The sequence below is a fragment of the Bufo bufo genome, chromosome 4 (genome assembly GCF_905171765.1).
Source record: "Bufo bufo chromosome 4, aBufBuf1.1, whole genome shotgun sequence".
Lineage (NCBI taxonomy): Eukaryota > Metazoa > Chordata > Amphibia > Anura > Bufonidae > Bufo > Bufo bufo.
In genome coordinates, this window is record NC_053392.1 from 615,176,409 (window position 1) to 615,202,670 (window position 26,262).

The window sequence follows — 26,262 nt, forward strand, 5'->3', positions numbered from 1 at the left end:
GCAGAGATCAGATGAGTCTTTCAGGACTGGAGTGGACACTGAATACACTGGCCTAGCTATCGATTTCCCTATTAAATCAGCACCAGCAGCTGCACTGTCCCTCCTCTCACTAAGACTGCAGCTTCCGAATGAATCTAAGATGGATGCTGTCCAGGAGGTGGGAGGGTCTGGGAGGGAGGGTATGATGCTGATTGGCTGGAATGTGTCTGCTGACTGTGAGGTACAGGGTCAAAGTTTGCTCAATGATGACGAATAGGGGGCGGACTGAACATCGCATATGTTCGCCCGCCGCGGCGAACGCGAACAAGCTATGTTTGCCGGCGAATAGTTCGGGACATCTCTACTGATAGGATGAACACTTGCGCCTCATTTTTCACCGAAACCTGAAGCTGCATTCGTGACCCCATGATGATCTCTTGTCTGCAGTGGTGTCTGAATCAGTTTGTATATATATATATTCATCAGCACTTCCTACTTTGCTCTTGCTATATATATATATGCTGTGAACAGTGATGCTTTCTAGTGTAATGTGTTTCTTTTGTTCTATTGTAATACTGTAATATAAATGTCAGTTCTTGTTCCTCTGTCCATGGCATCTAGGATTGCTCCAAACAACATTTCATTGTATTGTACGGTGACAGTAAAGGCATCTTATCTTAGTTTTACTTATTTCTTTTTCATCTCTGCTGTATATCGGAGGAGGGTGCGCTAACTTATCTGCAGATTTTATATCACAGGGACTTCAGGACCTTTGATGATGTCACGGTCATGTGATCAGTCACATGAGGGGAGGAGTAAAGCAGTGGAGGTCTTTCACTGTTCAGCACTTCCTGTCATGTGACCAGTGTGACGTCATCGCAGGTCCTGCAGCCCCAGGAGGTGAGATCTGCAGGTCAGTTATTGGTCGGTTCTGGGTTTATTAGAACAGTAGATGAAATATTCACAGCCTGGGAATCGGCTTTTGCCTTTTGTTGCGGGAAGGATATCGATTTGGTCTTGGCGAGTCTCCACCCGCTCTACATTTTTTGTATATTTCTTTTTGGACTTTTGCGTATCCATAGTCGACTCAGATGTATTTTGTGTCCCTCTACAATCTATAGAGGCAGCACTTTCAGGAGCCGAGTCCGAGGCGTCTGCATCTGTCCAGCTGAAACTCCCTTTAGAGCTGCAGTTTTTAATCGAGGGGGAGATCAGAAAAGGTAATTTCTTCCATTTGGGGAGCTGTACCCTCAAGGTCTCAACCGCAGACAGGATCTGATATTTTTTTTTTATATGTGTGTGTTATTTTTCTCTTGTATTATCCATTAGTTACCTGTTGCTTATAGTGACGCACCCGTTACATGTGTTTTCCATTCCACTTAAAGGGTTTCTGTCACCCCATTAAACCGTTTTTTTTTTTTCTTTAATAATAATCCCTATAGTGCGATCTCATGATACATAATCAAATTAATAATTTTGGTTCAGTAGATTTTGCTAAAAAACGATTTTTAAAATATGCTAATTACCTTGCTACCAGCAAGTAGGGCGGCTACTTGCTGGTAGCAGCCGCATCCTCCGTTGGTAATGACGCCCCCTCGGCATGCTGATTGACAGGGCCAGGGAAGGTAATCCTTCTCTGCTGGCGCTGTTAGAATTTGAAATCTCGCGCCTGCGCCGTACCTGGCTTCAATCGGCGCAGGCGCACTGAGAGGCGGCCGCTCGCTCGACCGCTCCATCCTCAATGCGCCTGCGTCGATGACGTCATCGCATACACCCGAAAGAGAAGATGCCGGCGTCTTCTCTTCCGGGTGTATGCGATGACGTCATCGACGCAGGCGCATTGAGGATGGAGCGGTCGAGCGAGCGGCCGCCTCTCAGTGCGCCTGCGCCGATTGAAGCCAGGTACGGCGCAGGCGCGAGATTTCAAATTCTAACAGCGCCAGCAGAGAAGGATTCCCTTCCCTGGCCCTGTCAATCAGCATGCCGAGGGGGCGTCATTACCAACGGAGGATGCGGCTGCTACCAGCAAGTAGCCGCCCTACTTGCTGGTAGCAAGGTAATTAGCATATTTTAAAAATCGTTTTTTAGCAAAATCTACTGAACCAAAATTATTAATTTGATTATGTATCATGAGATCGCACTATAGGGATTATTATTAAAGAAAAAAAAAAAAAACGGTTTAATGGGGTGACAGAAACCCTTTAACTGCAACCCTCCCATCTCTGAATGAAAATCCACGCCAAAACTGCATTTTATCAAATTAGTCAGAAAAAAAACCTGATGCGATTCTGCATTAGGTTTTTTTAAGCACAGAAAATACTCAGTGTGAACATACCCAAAGAGGCTGCAGGATCAGCCGCTTACAGTGGAAAGGCTAACGAGATATAATGTGGCGGTCTACACTACTGCCTACAAAGTTCTGTCAAACTGCTAGTCCAATATTTCAGGATTTGGGGCCCCACTTTCAATTTTGCCCAGGGTCACACCTAAAAAACGGCCCTGCATGCAGCCAATCAGCAGCCAGCCAGCCCTGTGATGTCACAGCCCTATAAATAGCCTCAGCCATCTTGGATTCTGCCACTTACCAGTGTATTTAGTGCAGGGAGAGACGTCAGCAGGCGCTAGGGACAGTGCTAGGAAAGACTTCATTGTGCTAAAAAAAACGATTTACAAGTTCAGGGAAAGATTATTCAAGGTGTAGGGAAAGGATAGGGAGGAATAATTCCACAGCATTTATGTTGAACAGGGTTCAGTCGGGGAGGTTACAGCCTGGGTAATGGGAACATTTCTATTACACCTTGCTGCACTGACTGGGGATCCAAATTGCCATTATACAGATCTGTAATTCCAGCAAACCGTTCTTGTTATTGGGGTGCAAGTGCTGATTGATACAGCCATTAACAGGGGTTATAACAAGGAAATATTTATACGTCTTATTTGCCCTTATGCGGTGCAGTTATATGTTGTAAAGCCCTTTTTGCCGTGTATTAGTGGCAAAAGAAAAAATATATTTGCCGTTCAGCGGTGCAGTTATATGTTGAAAAGCCCTTTTTGCTTATTAGCTTATTTGCCGTTGTGTGGTGAAGTGAGAAAATGACAGACTTTTCTGGGGTGTTTAAATTTCTTTTTTATTTTATTTATTTGATCTAACACTCTGCGGCCTCCTCATGCTGCTTCCACCTCACCGCTATGTCATTGTGCCAATCTGTGGACTCCTCATGCTGTTCCCACCATCCTCACTCCATGACTGGGCCACCATGTTGCCTTTTGGCCTGGCTGACATCATCATTTATTTGACCCTAATTCTGATTTGTCAGAAGGAAAGAAAAATGAGACGCACAACGGATCCTGTCTGTAAGGCCTGTATGGTCCCATCGGAATTGGCTTATGATTTGGTAGCCAAAACCAGGAGTGGGTACAAAACACAGAAGACATGCAAATATTCCATTCACGTGTCATCTCTGTTTTGGATCCACTCCTTGTTATTTTTGGCTTTAGCAATACTGATGGGTTACTGACCAAATGCTGACCGAGTGAAGGCGGATGCTCCACAGACAGGATCCGTTTTTTGGGGGTTATTGTTCTGACGGATCAGAGAAAGGGCAAAATAATCAGTAACGTCAATACAAACTTACCGCTGACGCCCTCTCCGCTCTGTCGGGGGGCTCTACTAGTATAAGAGTTTAATAGAACAGGTTCTGTAGACATCTATGTGGAATCAGCTGATGACGGTGTGAAAGGAGTGCGTTTCTTCTTGGCGCTAACATCGACCTGTAAGGCTGAGTTCATACTTGAGATATTTGGTCAGTTTTGGCCCCGTGACTGCCCAAATAAGTGAAGTGTGCAGTGATTCTAAGAGCGACGCCTGTCATCTGCATGTCATACGGACTCACAGTATTATTTCACTACCACAGCAGACTCCCTATGCGTGTTACTGCAAAGCACAGTGTTCTACACCACTATACAGGCTTTCTGCGGCCAGGAAATAGCTGTTTTTTAATGCAATTCACCGATAATAAATTCGGATCGAAGCGAACCGGCCAAATCGAATTTTCAAGACATTCGCTCATCTCGAATTATAACCAGTTGTGTTCAAAATAATAGCAGTGTGTTTAAAAAAAAAAAGTGAATAAAGCTCAAAATCCTTCTAATAGCTTTTATTTCCATCCACACAAATGCATTGGGAACACTACACATTCTATTCCAAATCTAAACATGAAGAAAAATATATCACATTTGTGTTGTTCCTCAAAAAAATTGAAGAAAAGTGAATATTAGACTCTTCAGCCTTGTGGGCACTCCCTGGCCAATCGCCAATCTAATGCCAAGAAAGGGCAAGAATAAACAAGGCATTTACTACCCGCACCCGCACATGACTTATTAGTTGCAGATTTTGTTGCAGAAAAGCCGCAGCGCAGGCGCATTGTAAAAAGGGTGAAATCTGCAGCATGAAGTGATATTCTGCAGATTTCATCACCACCTATCATACACTTACTGACAGTGGGGAGGCAAAGCTGCCCTCATGGAGTAATTGTACCTGAGGGCTGCCCTCCTCACAACTGTCAGTAAGGGCATGGTTGGTGGGGGCTGGATACTGGGGCCCAGATACTGGTGACACCCCCCCCCGCATAGTAATAATAATAATACACTGTTCACCCCCGCTCCCTTCACAGTAATAATAATAATAATACACTGTTTTCCCCCCCCAATAATAATACACTATTCACCCCCCCTGCACAGTAATAATAATAATACACTTCCTCCCAGTAATATCAATCAGAGCTCATCCCACATTAACAAATAGCGGCCATAACTCGCCCCCCCCTCCACAGAAAAATCACTTGCACAAGTTTTCTCGCCATCAATCCCCCCCTTCCCCAGCAATAATACGCAGCCTCTCCGTCCTCGCCCCAAGCTCACCAGCCTCCTTTACGTCTTAGTGACAGTCCCAGATAAACGTGGCTGATAACACTGCCACCCTGTAATGGAGCCTGTCTTCACTCCGTCGTGGCGGGAAGCGTGAGGGGCGGGGCTACGAGACGCGCCTGACGTTCAGCTATGCAAGCCAGCCAGACCGCGAGGTAACAAACTGACCTACTCCGCTGGCTGCGAGGCGGGGACCGGTAGGGGCGGGACAAGCTCTGCCGCCACATTTATTAACTATTCATATACAGTGCGGTAGCGGCAGGTAGACTCGCTCTGCCTGTGTCTATCTAATATCGCTCTGCGTGCTCATGACTATCCAGAGCGGCCCGGCGTGCCATTGAATTCCTGTCAGCGTGTTTGGCACGCGCGACGGATTTTGCCGACCCCTGGACTAGACAATGATCTCCTTCCTTGCGTTATATGGGGCCACGCGTTCCCTATCCAATCAGGAGAAAAACTTTTCAGACTCAACTCATCCACTTTCAGATATATGGGCAAAACATCAGGTCCCACTATTAATATTTTCTTCCAGATGTTCCTGTGGGATATCAGAGAATACTGTGCGCTGGTAGTGAAGCCCTGTATTCCACTACTAATACCACTCATATGGTTGTACTCACAAGGGTAGTTAGTTATGCCGGCACATCACACTAAATCAGAGGCTTCACTTTCTTTATCTTCTCTTCCCTCCTACAAAGCTGTATATAAAATATTTAAACCGCTCCAATAGTGAAGCACCGCTTTAAAAACCAGTATAAAATTGGGTTTATTATACTCACAAACATAAAACGGTAACAGACAATATAATATAACAATCCAACGATCCTGCCCGGGTTTCGCTCCAAGCTTCACCAGGGGCGCGTTCCACAATTTTTCCCACAAGTCTCTAAATACCCTCATACCCCTCCCCCGTTGCCTATAGCAACCTTTAGTTTAAAATATTCTAAAATTCCAATAACCAGCAAAATATCACATGATTGGTCAGCGGCGACACACCTCTCTCCTTACCGCTGTTCCTCCAGGCTCTGCTTCAAATCCAATTCCACATTATGTCCATGTGGTTGGATTGTATCTAACTCATATATCCACTTGACTTCCCGCCGATCTTTCTAACTGTATCTCCTTCCCGCCAGTCACCTCTGAGTAGCTCTACGGCAAAAATAAGTCCTCTGGGATCCTTCTGGTGGACCTTTTTAAAATACATGGAGCGTACAGTATTTTCTGATATCCCACAGGAACATCTGGAAGAAAATAATTATAGTGGGACCTGATGTTTTGCCCATATATCTGAAAGTGGATGAGTGGAGTCTGAAAAGTTTTTCTCCTGATTGGATAGGGAACGCGCGGTCCCATATAACGCATTGACTGAACTGTGAATTGTGCCCACTTCACTCTCGGGAATCGCTGCGGTAAATCCTAATAACAACGGACTGGAATCTTAAAGTGTTGGTTTCAATGATCTCCTTCCTGATTGGCTGTCAGACTGACTGAGAGGCATTGTGGGTAATGGTCATGTGATTCTCCATCTTCATCTCTGCCCTGTTTCCCTCACTACTGTAGTACATTTGAAATGTAAAATGGTGGGCGCTGTTTTGTACAGTTCATCTTTATCAAATCACCAAAATTTCTGATATTTTTTTCAAGTAGAGTTTTATTGGAATTTGTAAAGAATCTGATTTATTTAGAATTGTTTTGCCTATCTGCAGCCATAGTACACAATCGGTAATACTATTCTCCATTTGTAAGACACTTTACTTCATGTAAGATGTTCATCCAGATGTGATTTTTTTTCTCTCAAACCTCTGTGTTTCCCTCAGGTTCCTTAGGTTCAGGACTCTCTTCTTTTTAAAGCTGATGGTCCTTTCCATCAATGACTGACCAAGGATGGAGAAGGACAGAAACCACATGGCTGCAAGGATATTAGACCTCACCCTGGAGATCATCTCCTTGATAACTGGAGAGGTGAGAGTCTCACATGACGTCACTCTTATCTCTAGTAATAAAACAGGGAAATGTCTGTAAAGGTGAAGGATTCTTAGAATCTCTGTAGTGATCGGCGTCTCCCCATACACAGGATTACACAGTAGTGAAGAAGTCGTCTGGTAAGTGTGTGACACCCCGTGTGTCAGGAGGACGGAGCAGGACCCAGAGCCCCATCACCGAGCCTCCACCTCATTCCCTGATACATGAGCAGAAGATCCTAGAACTTACCACCAGGATCACTGAACTGCTGAGCGGAGAGGTGAGCGCTGCTGGGAATGCTGGCACATTATACAATAACGCCAAGGGAGGGGTCTGGTAATGACTGTATCCTTGTGTTGTCAGGTTCCTATAAGGTGTCAGGATGTCGCTGTCTATTTCTCCATGGAGGAGTGGGAGTATTTAGAAGAACACAAAGATCTGTACAAGGACGTCATGATGGAGAATCCCCAGTCCCTTACACCACCAGGTAAGAGGAGACCTTCCATGACTGTATACCTTCTATGACCAGGAACCGCTCGCTCCGTACAGTATTGGAACAAAGTTTTATGCAAATCGACTTCGGATGTTTCATCCAAAGTCGATTCGCTCATTCGTATTCATGATGCTTGGGAGAAAATAATTCAAGAGCACTTTGCATCCCCGTTACCCCTAATGGTAATATATTACGTGTATTTTGTACTAACTAAAACCAAATACTCATACTTTCATATTTTCTAGATTTTCTTTTCTTAATTGATCTTGCCTGAGCTGCTGCTCCATTTTGTTAAGAGCAGTTCAGTAGCCACCAGGACCCAGAGTGAGTGAGGGGGCCATGCCGATTTGCCATCCAAAACGCCCCATTTTGCGCGACCAGTAACTAATATAGCAAATTAATCATCTGCAGCGCTTCACTGGGGCGCTACCTGCTTCAGATAGTAACAGCCGGCCCAGGTCCAGCCCCCGTCAGCGCCACGGTGGAAGGCTGGAACAAGGCGGACGAGTAGGGTTGTCCCGATACCACTTTTTTAGGACCGAGTACAAGTACCGATACTTTTTTTCAAGTAGTCACCGATACCGAATACCGATACTTTTTTTAAATGTCATGTGACCGTTTTGGGGGATCTGTGGATCTGTGGATGACGCACTGTCATGTGGGGGATCTGTGGATGGCACTGTTATGGGGGATCTGTGGATGGCACTGTTATGGGGGATCTGTGGATGGCACTGTTATGGGGGATCTGTGGATGGCACTGTTATGGGGGATCTGTGGATGGCACTGTTATGGGGGATCTGTGGATGGCACTGTTATGGGGGATCTGTGGATGGCGCTGTTATGGGGATCTGTGGATGGTGCTGTTATGGGGGATCTGTGGATGGCACTGTTATGGGGATCTGTGGATGGCACTGTTATGGGGATCTGTGGATGGCACTGTTATGGGGATCTGTGGATGGCACTGTTATGGGGGATCTGTGGATGGCACTGTTATGGGGGATCTGTGGATGGTACTGCTATGGGGTGGGATATCTGTGGATGGCATTGTTATGTGGTGGGGGGATCTGAGGATGGCATTGTTATTTGGTGGGGGATCTGTGGATGGTGCTGTTATAGGGGATCTGTGGATGGAACTGTTATGGGGAGGATCTGTGGCTGACACTGCTATATGTCATCCACAGATCCCCCTCATAACAGTGTCCCCCAATACACCGGGCCCCGCCGCTCACCGAAGTATTTATAAACGTGAATCCTTATCCTGTTGTTAAGTTGAACTAACGCTGCCCTCTCCCATGTTCCCCTGTATCCCCACAGCACTTACTTAAGCTTCCATAGCAGGCAGAGCGGACGGCACCAGTAACGTCACTCACTGACGTCGCGCGTCTGCTCCGCCTGCTTCACTCATAAAGTGGGCGGAGCAGGCGCTCTACGTCAGTGAGTGACGTTACTGGTGCCGTCTGCTCTGCCTGCTATGGAAGCTTAAGTAAGTGCTGTGGGGATACAGGGGGGACATGGGAACATGGGAGAGGGCAGCATTAGTTCAACTTAACAACAGGATAAGGATTCACGTTTATAAATACTTCGGTGAGCGACGGGGCCCCGCCCATAGTTACGCCCATAGTATTCTATTTATGTATCGGGGCGGGGTATCGGCGGCTGAGTACCGCCGAGAAAACTCGGAATCGGTCCCGATACCGATACTAGTATCGGTATCGGGACAACCCTAGGTCCGTGCTGAGGAGAGGATTCAGAGCGCCGAGCGGGCACATGACTCAGTCTCTCACTCCGCCTCCTCCGGCACAGAAAGAGAAGCTGCAGTGCTTATCCCCGCCAGCCACCGATGTGTCCACACATGGCCCCACGCCCCCATCTGTGAGTGTGTCTGTGTGTGACCTAATGCCCACCCCAGTCTTCTCAGTGCCAGCAGCCAGATTCTTCAGACCGCGGGCTGGGTCTGTGGGGGCGGCAAGAAGTGGCGCAGCAAGCAAGGAGGGCCCGCTTCCAGCAGCAGCCAAAGCTCCATAGTAAATTTGAATGAATGTTAATGATGGGCAGCAGGGCAGGGCAGTGGGCTGTGTGTGATAGAGGCACTCCATCAGAGCAGAAGTGGCAGAGGGAGTCCCTGAGGCCAGCAGCAGCCATTTTAGTCAGATTACAGATACTCTGCAACTTTTGCTCTAATCTGACTGAGATGGCGGCTGCTGGCCTCAGTCTCTCTGCCACTGCTGCTCTGCTTCTTTTTTCACAGGTGCCCATCCCAGCACACCAAGTGTGTCTGACCATCAAAATGGTGGATTATTAATTGCACACCAAGTGTCTGACCATCAAAATGGTGGAATATTAATCGCACACCAAGTGTTTGAATATCAAAATGGTGGATTATTAGTCGCACACCAAGTGTGTCTGACCATCAAAATGGTGGATTATTAATCGCACACCAAGTGTGTCTGACCATCAAAATGGTGGAATATTAATCGCACACCAAGTGTTTGAATATCAAAATGGTGGATTATTAATTGCACACCAAGTGTCTGACCATCAAAATGGTGGATTATTAATCGCACACCAAGTGTGTCTGACCATCAAAATGGTGGATTATTAATCGCACACCAAGTGTGTCTGACCATCAAAATGGTGGAATATTAATCGCACACCAAGTGTTTGAATATCAAAATGGTGGATTATTAATCGCACACCAAGTGTTTGAATATCAAAATGGTGGATTACTATTGATGCTTCTCTTCTCAGGTGCCTAGCCCAGCACACCAAGTTTTTGAACATCAATCTGGTGTATTATTAATCCATGTATGATCTAGGGATTAATAATCCACCATTTTGATGTTCAAACACTCGGTGTGCTGGGCTGGCCATGTGTGAGGAGAAGGATCAATAATCCACCATTTTGATGTTCAAAGTAACACTTGGTGTGCTGGGCTGGGCACTAGGGATGAGCGAACTTCTGTAATCAAGTTTGGCGTAAAAGGCTCGGGTTCTCTAAGAATTCCATACGTTATGGTACCTGTTAGCCGAATCTATAACGGAATTCTTAGGTAACCTGAACCTTATACATCGAACTTGAAACCAGAAGTTCGCTCAACACTACTGGGCACCTGGAAGGAGAGAGACGGAGCGGTGGCACAGAGACACTGGCCGGCAGCCGCCATTTCGGTCAGGACCGGGCCAAAGCTCCAGAGTGGTTCCTCAAATATAGAGATTACTAATCCACCATCATGTTACATTATTCTGCAGATCCGCTTATTCCACCATCATTACCTCCTGTGAAATCCAGCATCTCACAGAAGCCAAAAACACAAGGGCGGGCAGTCCGACAAGACAAGGGCAGGCAGTCCGACAAGACGATCACAAGCCATTCATTTCGACGGTAAGAAGCTGTGTCTATGCAAACTGTTTGGTAGGCATGTCGCTGGTGACCGATTCCCTTTAAGGATTTTAACCTGCAGCTAGAATAATATGTAACATTTATTCCACAGATCTCGTTATCACCTCCGAAATACGTCTCACAGAAGCCTACAAGACGAGGGCAGGCAGTCCGACAAGACGAGGGCAGCCAGTCCTACAAGACCATCACAAGCCATTCATTTAGAAGGTAAGAAGCTGTGTCTTCTACATGGAACGCTCTGCTTTTTCTATACTTAAGCGGTTGTCTCACTTCAGCAAATGGCATTTATCTTGTAGACAAAGTTAATATACGACACTTACTAATGTATTGTGATTGTCCATATTGTCCCTTTTCCTGGCTTGATTCATTTTTTCCATCACATTATCCACTGCTAGTTTCCATAGGTACGACCACCCTATAATCCAGCAGCGGTGGCCATGCTTGCACACTATCGGAGAAAGTGCCAGCCTCACTGGAGGCAGAGACCACATGAGTGCACATAGGCCAGCAATCTTCCCTATACTGTGCTAGCATTACCACCACTGATGGATTGCAGGGTGGTCATAACCATGGAAATGAGCAGTGTATAATGTGATGGAAAAATGCATCCCGCCAGCAAAGGAGGCAATATGGACAATCACAATACATTAGTAACATCGTATACTGGGGTCTCATTATACACTCCGCACATCTACTTGCCCCAACCTTGCAGGCAGTTACTGGATGGACAGTGCACGTAGGATTTTGTAATATTCTCTAGATTGTTCATTTCCTGAACATGATTATGGGGGCTGTTATAAATGTATATCTGGTCTGTTGTACATTTTCCAAACTGGTTCTATGGAAATTTGACTTAGTTGTCCCGAGCAACCAATCAGATCCCACCTTTAATTTTTCAGATCTCCTTTGGGAAATGAAAGGAGGAATCTGATTGTTTGCTATAAGTAGCCAAGTCACTTTTCCTTTTAACTAGTTTTGATAAATCTTCTTCTGTATAAAAAAATTAAATAAATCCATTTAATATATTATTTAAATGACCATTTACCATTTGTTTAAAAACTTCAATAAAGTTTTGAAGTTTGCAAAGAATTTCATGTTGTGTAGTTATTGTTAAATATTTACTATATGTAGAAATAACTATGGGGCAGAAAACAGAATGGGGGGGGGGGGGGTCATTGATAAACAGAGGAAGGGGGAATAAGTTTGGGAAACAGCCCCGGGCCTATGATGCACTTAATCCGCCCCTGAGTGGCAGTGGCATATAGAGGTCTGGAGTGGTTGACTTGAAGTGGGGAAAGAAAGAACTTTTGCCATTCATTTACAGAGTTATGTCTGTTTAGTTGGGACCCCTCAAATTTTGAGTCTGGCCGGGAGCAGCCTAATATTCTTGGACTGTTCACATATAAGCTGCGAAACACTGTAAATTTTCCAAGCTACATATATATAAGTTGCTAATAGATTATGGCCCCAAAAAGTAGTAGGAAATCTGGTGAACTGTCCTCCCCAAAATGTCGCTCGGGCAGTAGACCAGAAGGGGATCATCAAAGATTGATAAAAATGTAAAATCCCCAACAGCTAAAACAAGGACGGCCTCCAAGAACATGCGGGGAGATGTTATTAAAGCATCCGTTTTTTTTGACGGACCCATTGACTTGAATGGGTCCGTCCTCCGTTTTCCACTGACAAGAATAGGACAGGTTATATTTTTTTGACGAACTGGAATCACGGATCACGGACGCGGAGAAAAAACGGAGGACTATCATTTTTTTTTTCACAGCTCCATAGAAATGAATGGGACCTCCGCTAAACTGTGAAAAATGACGGAACGGACGCGGATGCACCCAACGGTCGTGTGCATGAGGCCTAATAGGGATATTAAAATCATTGCCAAGGTATTGTCTATTAGACTTAGGAGAGTTATAGAGTCGATTATTCATCCAGATCAATGTAGATTCATCCCGGGGAAGAGCACTCAGTATAATATAAGGCGTCTTTTATTATGTATCATGCGGAGACTACAGAGTGGCACAATGACCGAGTCTGGAGGTGGCGGCAGCAGCAGCATCAGGCAGAGACTACAAAGTGGCACAATGAAAGAGTCTGGAGTTGGCATCAGCATCAGGAGGAGGCCACAGAATGGCACAATGACAGAGTCTGGAGGTGGCAGCAGTATGAGGAGTGCAAAAAAAGGGGGTTAGTCAGCACCTCCCAGTGCGCAGGTGCACGCTGCCATGGCAAAGACCTAGAGGGAAAAAAAGAGACAATGCAGCAGCACCCTGCAAATCAGACAAAGTACAACAATGCTTACAAAAATTATGGTGCTAATACTACACTTATTTATAAAAGCGAGATGCTTGGACAATGCATTTTGTACAAAACCATCTAAGCCTGTCTGCCGAACGTCAAGGCGATCTCTGTTAGACGGGTCCTAACACTAAATACTACCTGTTATGCGCCATAATGACCGCCATAAAATTCAGGGAGTGTTGGACCCACATGCATGTTGGATCCACTCTGCCTTTTTCCATTTTTTGTGTTAATTATTTTCAGTATAAAGCTGTACCCTGCTCTCACTACATTCATTGGAAGCTGTCTAGCACCAGGAAGGGTATAGAGTGGGCTCAGCATGCATGTTGGTACCTGCATCCCTTGTAATGGAGGCCATTTTGGCACAAAAAATGGAAAAAGGCAGACTGGATCCAACATGCATGTGGGTCCAACACTCCATGTCATTATGGCGCATAACAGGTAGTATTGTATAGTGTTAGGACCCGTCTAACAGAGATCGCCTTGACGTTCGGCAGACGGGCTTAGATGGTTTTGCACAAAATGCATTGTCCAAGCATCTCGCTTTTATAAATAAGCGTAGTATTAGCACCATAATTTTTGTAAGCATTGTTGTACTTTGTCTGATTTGCAGAGTGCTGCTGCATTGTCTCTTTTTTTTTTTCCTCTAGCAGTATGAGGAGGCCACAGAGTGGCAAGGTGATACTGTGAAAATGGCAGCAACAGCAGCATGATACCACAGAGTGGCAAGGTGACATAGTGGGAAGAGGGATGGTCTATAGTCTGATGCATTAGTGGGTGAAAATCCTGGCTGATCCAGGCCTGATTCATCTTGACAAAAGTAAGTCTATGCACATTTTGGTTGGACAGGCGAATTCTTCTTGGGGTAACTATGGCCCCCACCGCACTAAATACCCGCTCTGATGCCACACTACTGGCTGGGCAGGACAGCTTTTCCAGGGAAAACTCTGCCAGTTGCCCCAGAAGTCCAGCAGATCTTCAATGTGGGGTGGCAGGGTGCTATCCAAGTATGCCACCACCTGCTGGTTTAGGTCCTGCTCCAGGTCTATCTGCTGCTGCTGGTGAGTAGTTTCTTCACTATGCGGGTGAAGAAAGCTGCCCATCATCGACTCTAGGCTCAGGCTGCTGCTGATGGAGCTGCTACTTCTCCTGCCACCCCACCCCCTCCCCAGCAGCCATGGCAGTGGAATGTGAGCGCAGAGGCCCCCCCCCCTCCCCCCAGTCAGACCTGCGAGAGGATGAACGATGGCGCACCTAGGCAGCGGCCAACTGAATTACATAGGATGTCTCTGTAGTACTTCAGTTTGTCCTCCCTCTCAGTGGGTGTAAAAAAAGCCCCCATTTTGAACCGGTAGCGAGGGTCCAACAAGGTGGAGAGCTAGAAGTCATCCCTCTGCCGAATGGTTACAATTCTGCTGTCACTACGCAAACAAGTGAGCATGCATCGGGCCATTTGTGCAAGTGACTTGGAGGTATTCCCTGCCTCCATCTCCACTGCATACTGCCATGGTGTGTCTAGGTCCTCTGTCTCATCATCTTCATCACCCTCTTGCTCCTCCGGCTGCTCCTCCTCTCCTGTCACCTGAGTAGAAAAAACACTTATTTCGTTACATATTGCCTATGCTCCAATGTCCTCCTCCTTCCAGTTCAGTCCCCACAGGGCTCACGTGGCCATGAGATCTAGGCGCCACGTCTCCAGTCCCCTGACAAGCCAGATTCACCAGCATCTGTTCCAGGACACAGAGCAGTGGAATGACGACGTTCATCCCGTAGTCCTGGCCACTGACAAATAACGTGGCCTCCTCAAAGGGACTGAGCAAACTGCAGGTGTCCTGCTTAAGCTGCCACTGGCTGACATCGAAGTTACACAGGGGAGTACTCCTATCCGCTTGGATCATCAAAAAATCGTTGTTGGCCTTTCTCTGTTCGTATAGTCAGTCCAACATATGGAGGGTGGAATTCCAACTGGTGGAAACGTCACATATCAGCCTATGTTGGGGGATGCCGTTCTGCCGCTGCAGCTCAAGGAGTGTGTGCTTTGCAGAGTACGAGTGGCTGAAGTGCATGCAAAGTTTCCTGGCCATTTATAGGATGTCTTGCAGATGGGTGGAAGACTTTTGGAATCGCTTGACAACCAGATTGAACGTGTGTGCCATGCAGGGTACATGGCTCAGCCTTCCTAGACGCAGCGCCAACACCATGTTCTTTTTGTTGTTGGTCAGCATGGTTCAGATTTTCAGTTGTTGCGGAGAAATCCAGCAGTCGATTTCTTTCTGAAGGACACGGAGCAGTTCCTCCCCTGTGTGACTATGTTTGCCCAAGCAAACCAGGTGCAGAACTGTTTGATGCTGCTGTGCCCTGCACATGTGGTATGCTGGAGGGGCACTGTGAATGGTCCCTGCAACGGAGGATGAGGAGGCAGAGGCAGACATTGTTGCAGGACCAACAGCGTGACAATGTAGAGGTGGAAGCGGCGTCACCTGGCCAAGTTTCTGGTGTGGCTGTGCAGGAATCGCATACACCCAGTGGGCTGTAAAGGACATGTATTGTACCTGACCGTAGTGACAGCTCCACACATTGGTGCTGCCGTGCACTTTGGCAGACACTGACAGGCTCAAGGACTGGCCCACCTTCTGTTCTACATACGCGTACTTCCTTTTGGGAAAAGAAATGACGTCTTGGGAATCTCCACCTCGGCTAGCACAAGCCATCATTTCTCTGAAAGGTGCAGAGTCCACCACTTGGAAAGGGAGGGACTGCAGCACCAGCAGTTTGGTCAGGACCACATTCAGCATCTGCGTCGTTGAATGCGTGCATGCATACTGCTGTCTCTTGGCAATTGCTTCGGTGATTGATTGCTGCCGGAATGACTGACGAAGAGGAGGAGCAAAAGCATCCGTACCAGCAGACGAGGGGACAGACAGACAGCTCCCTTCGGCTAAGGTGGTGTAGCCTTGACTGCCTGCAATGGGATGCGTGCCACTGGGTGATGCAACGGTTGCTGCGGAAGGCTGGACCACCACATCAGAGGCACGGTTGTCCCAGGCCACTTTATGGTGACGCTGCATATGTTGACACAGGGCCGTGGTGCACCCTGGCCATGCTTCACCTTCTGCCCACAGATTCTACATATGGCCATGTTCACCACCTCCTCCGGCGTCTTGACAAAAAACTGCTACACCGCTGAGTAGCTGATTTTCCTCCCAATACTCTGCACTGAGTGACTGCTAGTGCCGCTGCTTCCGTGAACCCGTGCACCACTCCTTTCCGGCTAGGTAGGCTGCTGCGTTTGGCTGCCGACCTGCTACTGCTGCCACCTTGCTGACTCCCAGCTGTGCTACCACCTTGCTGGTTCAGCCGCTGCCTTACGGGCAAGCTGCCACCCTCTTTTCCCGATGATGATGAAGCCCCTTCTTCACCCGGCTCCCAAGTGTGATCGGCTTCATCATCGAGTAGTGTCTGCACATCACTGATGTCCTCCTCGCCGGTCTCTGAGTCAGGAGCCTGACCACTCAGAACACCACCTCGAACGCCACTCTCCTCATCACTACTTGCCCGCCTAGCGGAGGAAGCGGCAGATGTCTCCTCCAGATCTTGGTTGGCCTGTAGCTGCTGACTGTCCTTTAGTAGCTTGTCCTCTCTGTATAGGGGAGCTGAGCCCACAGCATATAATGCTTCTCTGGCTGAGGGAACAGAAAAGGACAGAGGCAGGTTGAGGACAGATGAGGGCACAGGGCCTGCTCCCGGGACATGGAAGTGGATGACCGAGTTAACCAATCAAGAACCGCTGGGTTGCTGGTCAAGACACGACCATTTGATGACACCGGGAGCTCAAGCCTCACGATGCGACTCCTGCTGCCACGTCCCCTTACTATACTGCGTCCTGTGCATGCGCCAGAAACATTTATGCCTCTGCCACTCCTCTGTGCATGGCCTGGCACTTCTCTGTCTGGCATACTTTTAGCTGAACTAAATAAATAAAGAAAAAGCAAATTAAAACGCCCCTAAATGCCCAGAATATATTTAACTTTTTGGAATGAAATAGGCCACTAAATGATTTTAGCGGAAATAACTGAAAAAATTAACTGCGTATATTTTTCTCTTCTTTTTTAATTTATTTTTATTTTTTTTTTCTTACATATGACAACAAACGCTTTTAGCGCAAATAACAGCAAATGTGAACAGCGTCTATTTTTCTCGTATTGTACTATAATAGGGCACTAAACGCTTTCAACATATATAGCTGCAGAAACTAATTGCTGGATGACAGAGCTGTATAATGGCTATTTGGATCCCCAAATAATGTTTCCCTGCACTTGTAAATCGCTCTTTTTCACAATGAGGTTTTTCCTATGACTCTCCCTAGCATCTGCACACGTCTCTCCCTGCCTGTGAAATGATTCCTCACTATCCTTTCCCTGCACTAGTAAATAGCTTTTTTTGCGTTTTTTCACAATTATGTTTTCTTCCACTCTCCCTAGCGCCTGCATACACGTCTTTCCCTGAACAAAGTACGCTGGTGAATGGCAGATTTTAAGATGGCCGCCGTATTTATAGGGCTGCGACATCACCAGGCTGGCTGGCTGCTGATTGGCTGCTTGTATGGCATTATGGGTCATCCCGCCTTCCCAGAGTTCCTTGCCCCATGTCCTCACACGTGTAGCCGCCATTATAGCCATGTTAGGAAAAATTGTGATTCGTTACCACGAAGCGCAAGGAAATTTACATTCGTTCAGAATCAAATTTTTCATGAAATTCGGAATAAATGCTACTTCGTCAGCTTCGATTCACTCATCTCTAGTTATTACCTAGCAGCTCAGCTACAGAAGATCAGAGAGTGGCAGTCTGACCCTGTGATAAAAGATTGACTCAGGATATAAAAATATGTTTGTGTTGCTGGAATCCGGAGAGTTGAAGCAAAGGAGAAGACCTACATGCCGTGTCATGGTGAATCTTTGCATTAGAGTTTGGGATTACCGTATTTTTCGCCCTATAAGATGCACCGGCCCATAAGACGCACCTAGGTTTTTGGCGCGAAAAATTAGGAAAAAAATAATTTTTAACCAAAAGGTGTGCTTTTGGTGGGTTTGGAACTAATGGTGGTCTGTGGATGGCACTATTACTGGGGATCTGTGGATGACGGACACTGTTATGGGGAGATCTGTGGATGACGGACACTGTTATGGGGGGATCTGTGGATGACGGACACTGTTATGGGGGGATCTGTGGATGACGGACACTGTTATGGGGAGATCTGTGGATGACGGACACTGTTATGGGGGGATCTGTGGATGACGGACACTGTTATGGGGGGGATCTGTGGATGACGGACACTGTTATGGGGGGATCTGTGGATGACGGACACTGTTATGGGGAGATCTGTGGATGACGGACACTGTTATGGGGGGATCTGTGGATGGCTGGCACTGTGACAGGGGGGATCTGTGGATGGCACTGTGACAGGGGGGATCTGTGGATGGCACTGTGACAGGGGGGATCTGTGGATGGCACTGTTATGGGGTTGGGGATCTGTGGATGGCACTGTTTTATATATGTGCCATCCACAGCCCCCCCCCCACCCCATAACAGTGCCATCCACAGCCCCCCCCCCCCAGGCCATAACAGTTCCATCCACATACCCCCACAACCCTTTAACTATGCCATCCACGGATGTTATTCACAAACCCCCCCCCCCCCCGCCGCCCCCCCAGTATACAAATATAAAATGTCTTATTCAATTAAAAATGATTACACATGCCCCCCAACTCCTAATAGTATCGTACATCCTAATAGCTTCTGTACAATGCCGGCAGGCAGGCCGGGCGGCCGGCCGGCGCGTCACTCACTGACGTCACTTGCCTGCGCCGCCTGCTTCATTCATAAAGTAGGCGGCGCAGGCACGTGACATCAGGGAGTTGCGTCTTATGGGGCGAATAATACGGGAAAGCTATTAGGGGTCACTGCTGCATTAGATTTTACGCGACTTTGGGGAAATGTTCAACTGGGCGAGTTCTTGAACATATCACAAGACAGGTTCTGGGCTAGCTCGGGCATTCACTATATTTCACAACTTTTTAGGGATGGGGATATTTCTACATTAGAAGCGATTTCGCACTTAGAAGGTACTCGTAAGACTGGTTTAGATATAGACAATTGCACTCCGCTTACAGGTCAGTCTCCAATATTTACAGTACAGTGGAGAATAATAGATTTATAGAGATTTTGACTAAGGTACAGGAGGGGAAGAGTAAGTTATCACATATATATAGGGGTTTGTGGTATGTAGGGAATCATTTCTAAGTTGGGGGAGATGGAGATGTGAGGTTCCCAGATTGGTTCAGTCAGATTGGGACAGGATTTATTGCAACATGAGTAGATGTTCAGTGACTACTAATCACACTGTAATACAGTTCCATTTAGTACACCGGTTATATTTATCTTCTGCTCGACTCAAGGATGTATGGGGGGCTTATCTAGGGTTGCCCCAGGGACCATGAGTTCGCTGACTTAATGCATCTATGCTGGTCTTGCAGATATGTTCAGATTTTTTGGCAGGATGTATACGGGGCTGTCAAAAATAGGACTGGGGTACAATTGCCTTTTAATACCCAAGTTGCCATATTTGGGGACATAGAGAAAGATCAAGGATCAGCTTATAAGTTTATACTAATCTCTATGGTTCTCATATTAGCTAGAGTGATTATAGCACGTGGGTGGATGGCTAGAGCTGCTCCTGATAGAAATAACTGGCTCAGTTTGGTTGATAAAGTGAAGGCATATGAGAGGATTAGACATATTTCCCAAAATAAGCTACAGGTATGGTCCAAATTGTGGTCCATATGGTAAAAGGTTGTAGCTATTTTATTGTGATTTATTGTGGGGTTTGTACCTATGAATTTCTCTTTGGCAGCAGCCCTGTGATAGGGTTCACATTGAAAAACTAGATGTTTGATGTATTTGATAGGGCTGTCATTTCTTAAAATAATGAATAAAGTATTAAAGTAAAAAAATAAAAAAAAGGAAATGTGTTTTGCAATTTAGCATGTATAAGAGTAGTACGCCAAAGAGAGAAAAATAGGGCTCGCACTCAATAATATTATAAATATATAAATTTTATTAGCGTCTCCATATGAGACAAATCACAATAAAAGCACAGAGAAAACAGTAGATGGTGGAAAATGAGCACACAGAATGACACGGAGCACAACTAACACCTAGAATGGCAAATAGATACAGACAATGAGTATATAAATATAGCACTAATGTGCATGTGGGCCAAACAGGATATCAAAAATACATATAGTCAGGCAAAACTATAGAAGCTAGGTAAAGGTATCATATATGGTAACCAAGATATACATATAAAGTGCAGAGTGCAAATATAGCAGAGTACATGGATAGCAGAAGCTAAAATAGTTCACTGTAAAGCCATAGACAAAATTCCTGTGTAGTTCTCCAGCAACCCCAACGTACGTTTCACGCAAGGCTTCTTCAGGGGGAGGTGTGTATGGAAAGGGGCCTGATAGGATGGCTTATATAGCCAAGAGAGTAGCTGGTAAATAGAGAGCAGCTGCAGACACTAAGGGAGCAGGACATGTGTGGCCACACAAGGAAGGGAGACGAGTGCGCTCCAAGCAGGAGCGCATCGCGTCACTTCCGGTTCCTGAACCGCATGGTGGAACGCAAAGCGCTACTTCCGGGATTCGGCAGGAGTAATGAGTAGATAGAACTATGACCTGTGACGCTCAAACAGAGCCGTGGAGCCTGACTATGGCATAGAGGGGCAGAGAGAGCTCATATTATGAAACAGGGCAGAGTGTATTGAACAGAATGTAGAATGACAATAAGTGACACATCATATGACACAATGAATAACGGCCCCAGAGGAGACCACATACAGCACTACAATATTAAGCATATTAATGAGTGAAATATATGGAAATATATAGACAAAAAATATATATACCCACAGTGATGCCTATAACGATATATGTATATATATATAGATGTCTAAAGTGAATAAGGTACAGACACCGCTGTACATATAGGGAAAAGAACTATGTGATGTGTGTGTGTGGGTGCGTGTGGACGCACGAGCGCAAAGGAGAAGTAACACATATGCGCACGTGAGTGCACACGCACACAGACACAAAAAAGTGCATAAATGTGTATGGATAAATAACCTACACTAATGGAAAAGAGATTTTAAAATGCAATAAAAGCATAAAGGTGAAAAACGTAATAAACTAATACATGTGACAAGTGTAATATACGTGTAAATACACCATAAAGTGCAAATGCGAAATCATGGTCAAATGAACCAAGACGTAGACACATCTGTGGGGTCCTCGACGGCAATAGGCATGAATGGAGAGAAGGGGAAAGGAGAGATGCAGAATCCCGAGTATCGATGGCAGCAAAGAGCTCTTTGCTCCAGCTTTTTAGGTGTGGCTGCCATCGATACTCGGGATTCTGCGTCTCTCCTTTCCCCTTCTCTCCATTCATTTACACGTATATTTTTTGTCTATATATTTCCATATATTTCACTCATTAATATGCATAATATGAGCTCTCTCTGCGCCTCTATGCCATAGTCAGGCTCCACGGCTCTGTTTGAGCGTCACAGGTCATAGTTCTATCTACTCATTACTCCTGCCGAATCCCGGAAGTAGCGCTTTGCGTTCCACCATGCGGTTCACCTACAGGAACCGGAAGTGACGCGATGCGCTCCAGCTTGGAGCGCACTTGTCTCCCTTCCTTGTGTGGCCACACATGTCCTGCTCCCTTAGTGTCTGCAGATGCTCTCTATTTACCAGCTACTCTCTTGGCTATATAAGCCATCCTATCAGGCCCCTTTCCATACACACCTCCCCCTGAAGAAGCCTTGCGTGAAACGTACGTTGGGGTTGCTGGAGAACTACACAGGAATTTTGTCTATGGCTTTACAGTGAACTATTTTAGCTTCTGCTATCCATGTACTCTGCTATATTTGCACTCTGCACTTTATATGTATATCTTGGTTACCATATATGATACCTTTACCTAGCTTCTATAGTTTTGCCTGACTATATGTATTTTTGATATCCTGTTTGGCCCACATGCACATTAGTGCTATATTTATATACTCATTGTCTGTATCTATTTGCCATTCTAGGTGTTAGTTGTGCTCCGTGTCATTTTGTGTGCTCATTTTCCACCATCTACTGTTTTCTCTGTGCTTTTATTGTGATTTGTCTCATATGGAGACGCTAATAAAATTTATATATTTATAATATTATTGAGTGCGAGCCCTATTTTTCTCTCTTTGGCGTACTACCATACGTGCTGGCTCTGCACGGGTACTCACTTCTGCGAGTCATTCATTATTGGTGCCTATGTATAAGAGTAGGTCTAGGTAATGTCCAGAAATGACATAGGCCCCATGAAAGTGCAGTAGGTGGTCACACAAGCTTTAGCTAATCCTAGCAGTGGACACTCTCAGCCACAATCCGATTGGTACTGGTAAAAATAAGTGAAAACCTGGTGTTCATTCAGTAATTATGTTCCCCAAAGTGTGAAAAGTTTGTTAAGCATATGGGTGACATAGAGCATATGTTAGGGCCATACAATGGTCGTATACTCAGGTGGTGTGTACATGTTCATGCCAAATTTGCTTCCATTCATGATATCTATCCTATACACTTTGGGGCAGCTTGTGTTGTCTGTTTGGGCTGTATTACTGTATGGTCAGAATAGAAACACCTTTCACTATCTCTACAAGGGAGTAAATTCTGGGAACTTTGTAGACTAAGAACTCCTGAAAAAGTTATACAAGTAAATGTGATTCTCTTGCTAAATTGTACATTATCCTGTGTTATTACATTTCCGATTTACTTTGTTTCCTGATCCTGACCTTCTATTGTTTTAGTAAACCTTAAATGATTAATACAAAATAATTTGCTTTGGGAAAATAATAAAATTATGTTTAATTTTCTAGGTGAAGATGGGTTGAGCAGCTCCCATGGATACTTCAATTTATCTTCCTACCATGAAGTAGAAGATAATACCACGCAAGCAAATTCAATAACTCCTAATGTACCCTCAGTCTTTCAAAGCGAAGATCTATCCACCGACACCACTGGTCACAAGAAAAGTTTGTCTAATCAATCACTGATTGGCAAAACCAGAATTAAACAGAAATGTGGGAAACATTTAAAAAAAATATCTAATCTTTCTTTGCATAAGAGAAATCATCACAAATCATTTTCATGCTCTGAATGTGGGAAATCTTTTACCAGGAAATCCATTCTAGTTGGACATCAGAGAACTCACACAGGAGAGAAGCCTTATTCATGTTCAGAATGCGGAAAATATTTTTCCACAAAATTCATTCTAGTTGGACATCAGAGGACTCACACAGGAGAGGAGCTGCATTCATGTTCAGAATGTGGGAAACGTTTTAGTCAGAAATCGCACCTTTATAGACATCAGAGAACTCACACTGGGGAGAAGCCATTTCCATGTCCTGAATGTGGGAAGTGTTTTAGTGAGAAGTCATATCTTGTGGGCCATCTAAGAATCCACTTAGGGGAGAAGCCATTTTCATGTTCAGAATGTGGGAAATGTTTTAGCCGTCAATCACATATTATTCAGCATCAGAGAACTCACACAGGGGAGAAGCCATTTTCATGTTCAGAATGTGGGAAATGTTTTAGCCGTCAATCACATTTTATTCATCATCAGAGAACTCACACAGGGGAGAAGCCATTTTCATGTTCAGAATGTGGGAAGAGTTTTAGTACAAAATGGTATCTTGTTACACATCAGAAAACTCACACAGGTGAGAAGCCATTTATGTGCCCTGAATGTGGGAAGTGTTTTCGTGCGAAATCAATCCTTGTAGAACATCAGAGAAGTCACACTGGGGGGAAGCCATTTATGTGTCCTGAATGTGGGAAGTGTTGCAGTGGGAAATCGCAACTTGTTGCACATCAGCGAGTTCACACAGGGGAGAAGCCATTTTCATGCTCAGAATGCGGTAAATGTTTTAGTCTGAAATCACATCTTGCTGCACATCAGAGAATTCACACAGGGGAGAAGCCATTTGTGTGTTTAGAATGTTGGAAGTATTTTGGTCTGAAGGCATTGCTTATAAAACATCTAAGAACTCACACAGGAGAGAAGCCATTTTCATGTTCAAAATGTGGGAAGTCTTTTAGTCAGAAATCAACTCTTTCTAGACATGAGAGAACTCACTCATAGGAGTAGCCATTTTAATGTTTAGATTGTAGGAAATGTGGAGCTTTATTGTAGGACCTGCAGCCTTCTGCTTATTAACTTCATGTGGTTTTACGAGACTTTAATACCGATGACCTATTCTCAGGATAGCTCATCAGTACCTGAACAATGGAAATCCAACTGCTGGAACGCCCACTAATGAACTGTTGGAGAAGGCATCAGCGCTCACAGTAGCGCCGCTGCCTTCTTTCTTCTAGGCCAGTGACAACACATTCATTGGTCACGTGGCCTAGGCGCAGCTCATCCCCATAGAAGTGAATAGGACTGAGCTTCAATTCCAAACACAGCCGCTATACTATGTATGGCACTGTGCTTGGTGAGCTGAGAGAAGTCCGTGGTGCTCACAGGAGCTCTGGTGCCTTTTCAAATAGCTGATCAGTAGGGGTCCCGGGTGTTGGACCCCCACGATCAGATACTGATTACCTATTCTGAGTATAGGTTATCCGTATTAAAGTCTTTGAAAACCACTTTTAACCCCTTGAGGATCAATGTCATGTACTGTACAGACAGATTTACTAAAAACCAGCACTAAACCTTTGTGACATTGTGATCACATTGGCACTACTGCTGTGCCCGCAAGAGTAGGACCACAGGTATAATACATGGCCATCATTCTGGCTGCACAACATAGATCACTGATCACTGTTTAACTCCCTGCCTGCTGTTTTCAAAGCTGATTGGGGGGGGGGGGGGGGGGAAGCAAATGATCATCCCATTTGATGTCATTTAGACATGATGGAATTTCTGATACAAATTTGCCATCTTACTGGTCAGGAGGAGTACGGAACATGTTGTTTTATTTTTTGGTCATTTTCCTATCTGTATGATTACATAATAGAAGAGAATATATAGGGACAAATGCTTTAAAATGGCAACCAAAACCTGAAAGACTTAGAAGAAAGCGAAAAACTACCATTCGAATGGATAGAAGAATAGCCAAAATGGCAAGGACTCAGCCAACAATCAGCTCCAGGAAGATCAAAGAAGGTCTGAAGTTACCTGTGAGTACTGTTACAATTAGAAGACACCTATGTGAAGCCAAGCTATCTACAAGAAGCCTCGCAAAGTCCCACTGTTGAATAAAAGACGTGCTGAAGAGGTTACAATTTGCCAAGTAGCACAGTGACGGCCTAAAGAGACATTTTGTGGACTGATGAAAGTAAGATTGTTCTTTTTGGGTCTAGTGGCCGGAGACAGTTTGTCAGACGACCCCCAAACACTGATTTCAGCCACAGTACACTGTGAAGACAGTGAAGCATGGTGGGCAAGCATCATGATATGGGGATGTTTCTCATACTACGGTGTCGGGCCTATTTATCGCAGACCAGGGATCATGGATCAGTCTGAATACATCAGAATACTTGAAGAGGTCATGCTGCCTTATAGTGAAGAGGAAATACCCTTGAAATGGATGTTCCAACAAGACAACGACCCCAAACACACCAGTAAACGTGCAACATCTTGGTTCCAGACCAACAAGATTGATGTTATGGAGTGGTCAGCCCAATCCCCGGATCTAAATCCAATAGAAAACTTGTGGGGTGACATCAAAAATGCAGTTTCTGAGGCAAAACCAAGAAATAGAGAAGAACTGTGGAATGTAGTCCAATCATCCTGGGCTGGAATACCTGATCACAGGGGCCAGAAGGTGGTGACTCCGAGCAACACAGATGTCCAGCAGTTCTCAGAGACACCGGTTATACAACTAAATATTAGTGAAGTCATTCAAAGGAAAGCAAAATCTTCAAACATTTTTCAGTTTATATAGTGAAGGTTTGAGTTTGTAAAGAAGAATACAAACACTGCTATTTTTTTTGAACAATCTAATATTCACTTTTCTTCAATTTTTTTAGAGGAACAACACAAATTTGATATATTTTTCTTCATGCTTTGATTTGCAATAGTATGTGTAGTGTTC

At 45.3% G+C, this 26,262-nt stretch overlaps 2 protein-coding genes across 3 annotated transcripts in view; one reads left to right on the forward strand and one right to left on the reverse strand.

The window, feature by feature from the left end:
• Positions 1-26,262, reverse strand: part of LOC120999664 (oocyte zinc finger protein XlCOF6-like) — a 2,208,135-nt gene that overhangs the window by 96,362 nt on the left and 2,085,511 nt on the right. The window lies entirely within an intron of this gene.
• On the forward strand, positions 901-24,459 carry LOC120999688 (gastrula zinc finger protein XlCGF57.1-like). Of its 2 annotated transcripts, XM_040430706.1 has the most exons (4): positions 7,250-7,354; positions 10,610-10,742; positions 10,852-10,967; positions 23,044-24,459. In XM_040430706.1, the coding sequence occupies exons 1-4, from the start codon at positions 7,270-7,272 to the stop codon at positions 24,306-24,308; spliced, it is 1,599 nt and encodes a 532-aa protein (XP_040286640.1). In that variant the 5' UTR covers positions 7,250-7,269; the 3' UTR covers positions 24,309-24,459. The 2 variants fall into 2 exon arrangements, with proteins under 2 accessions (XP_040286641.1, XP_040286640.1); XM_040430707.1 differs by lacking the exons at positions 7,250-7,354; positions 10,610-10,742; positions 10,852-10,967 and adding an exon at positions 901-1,199.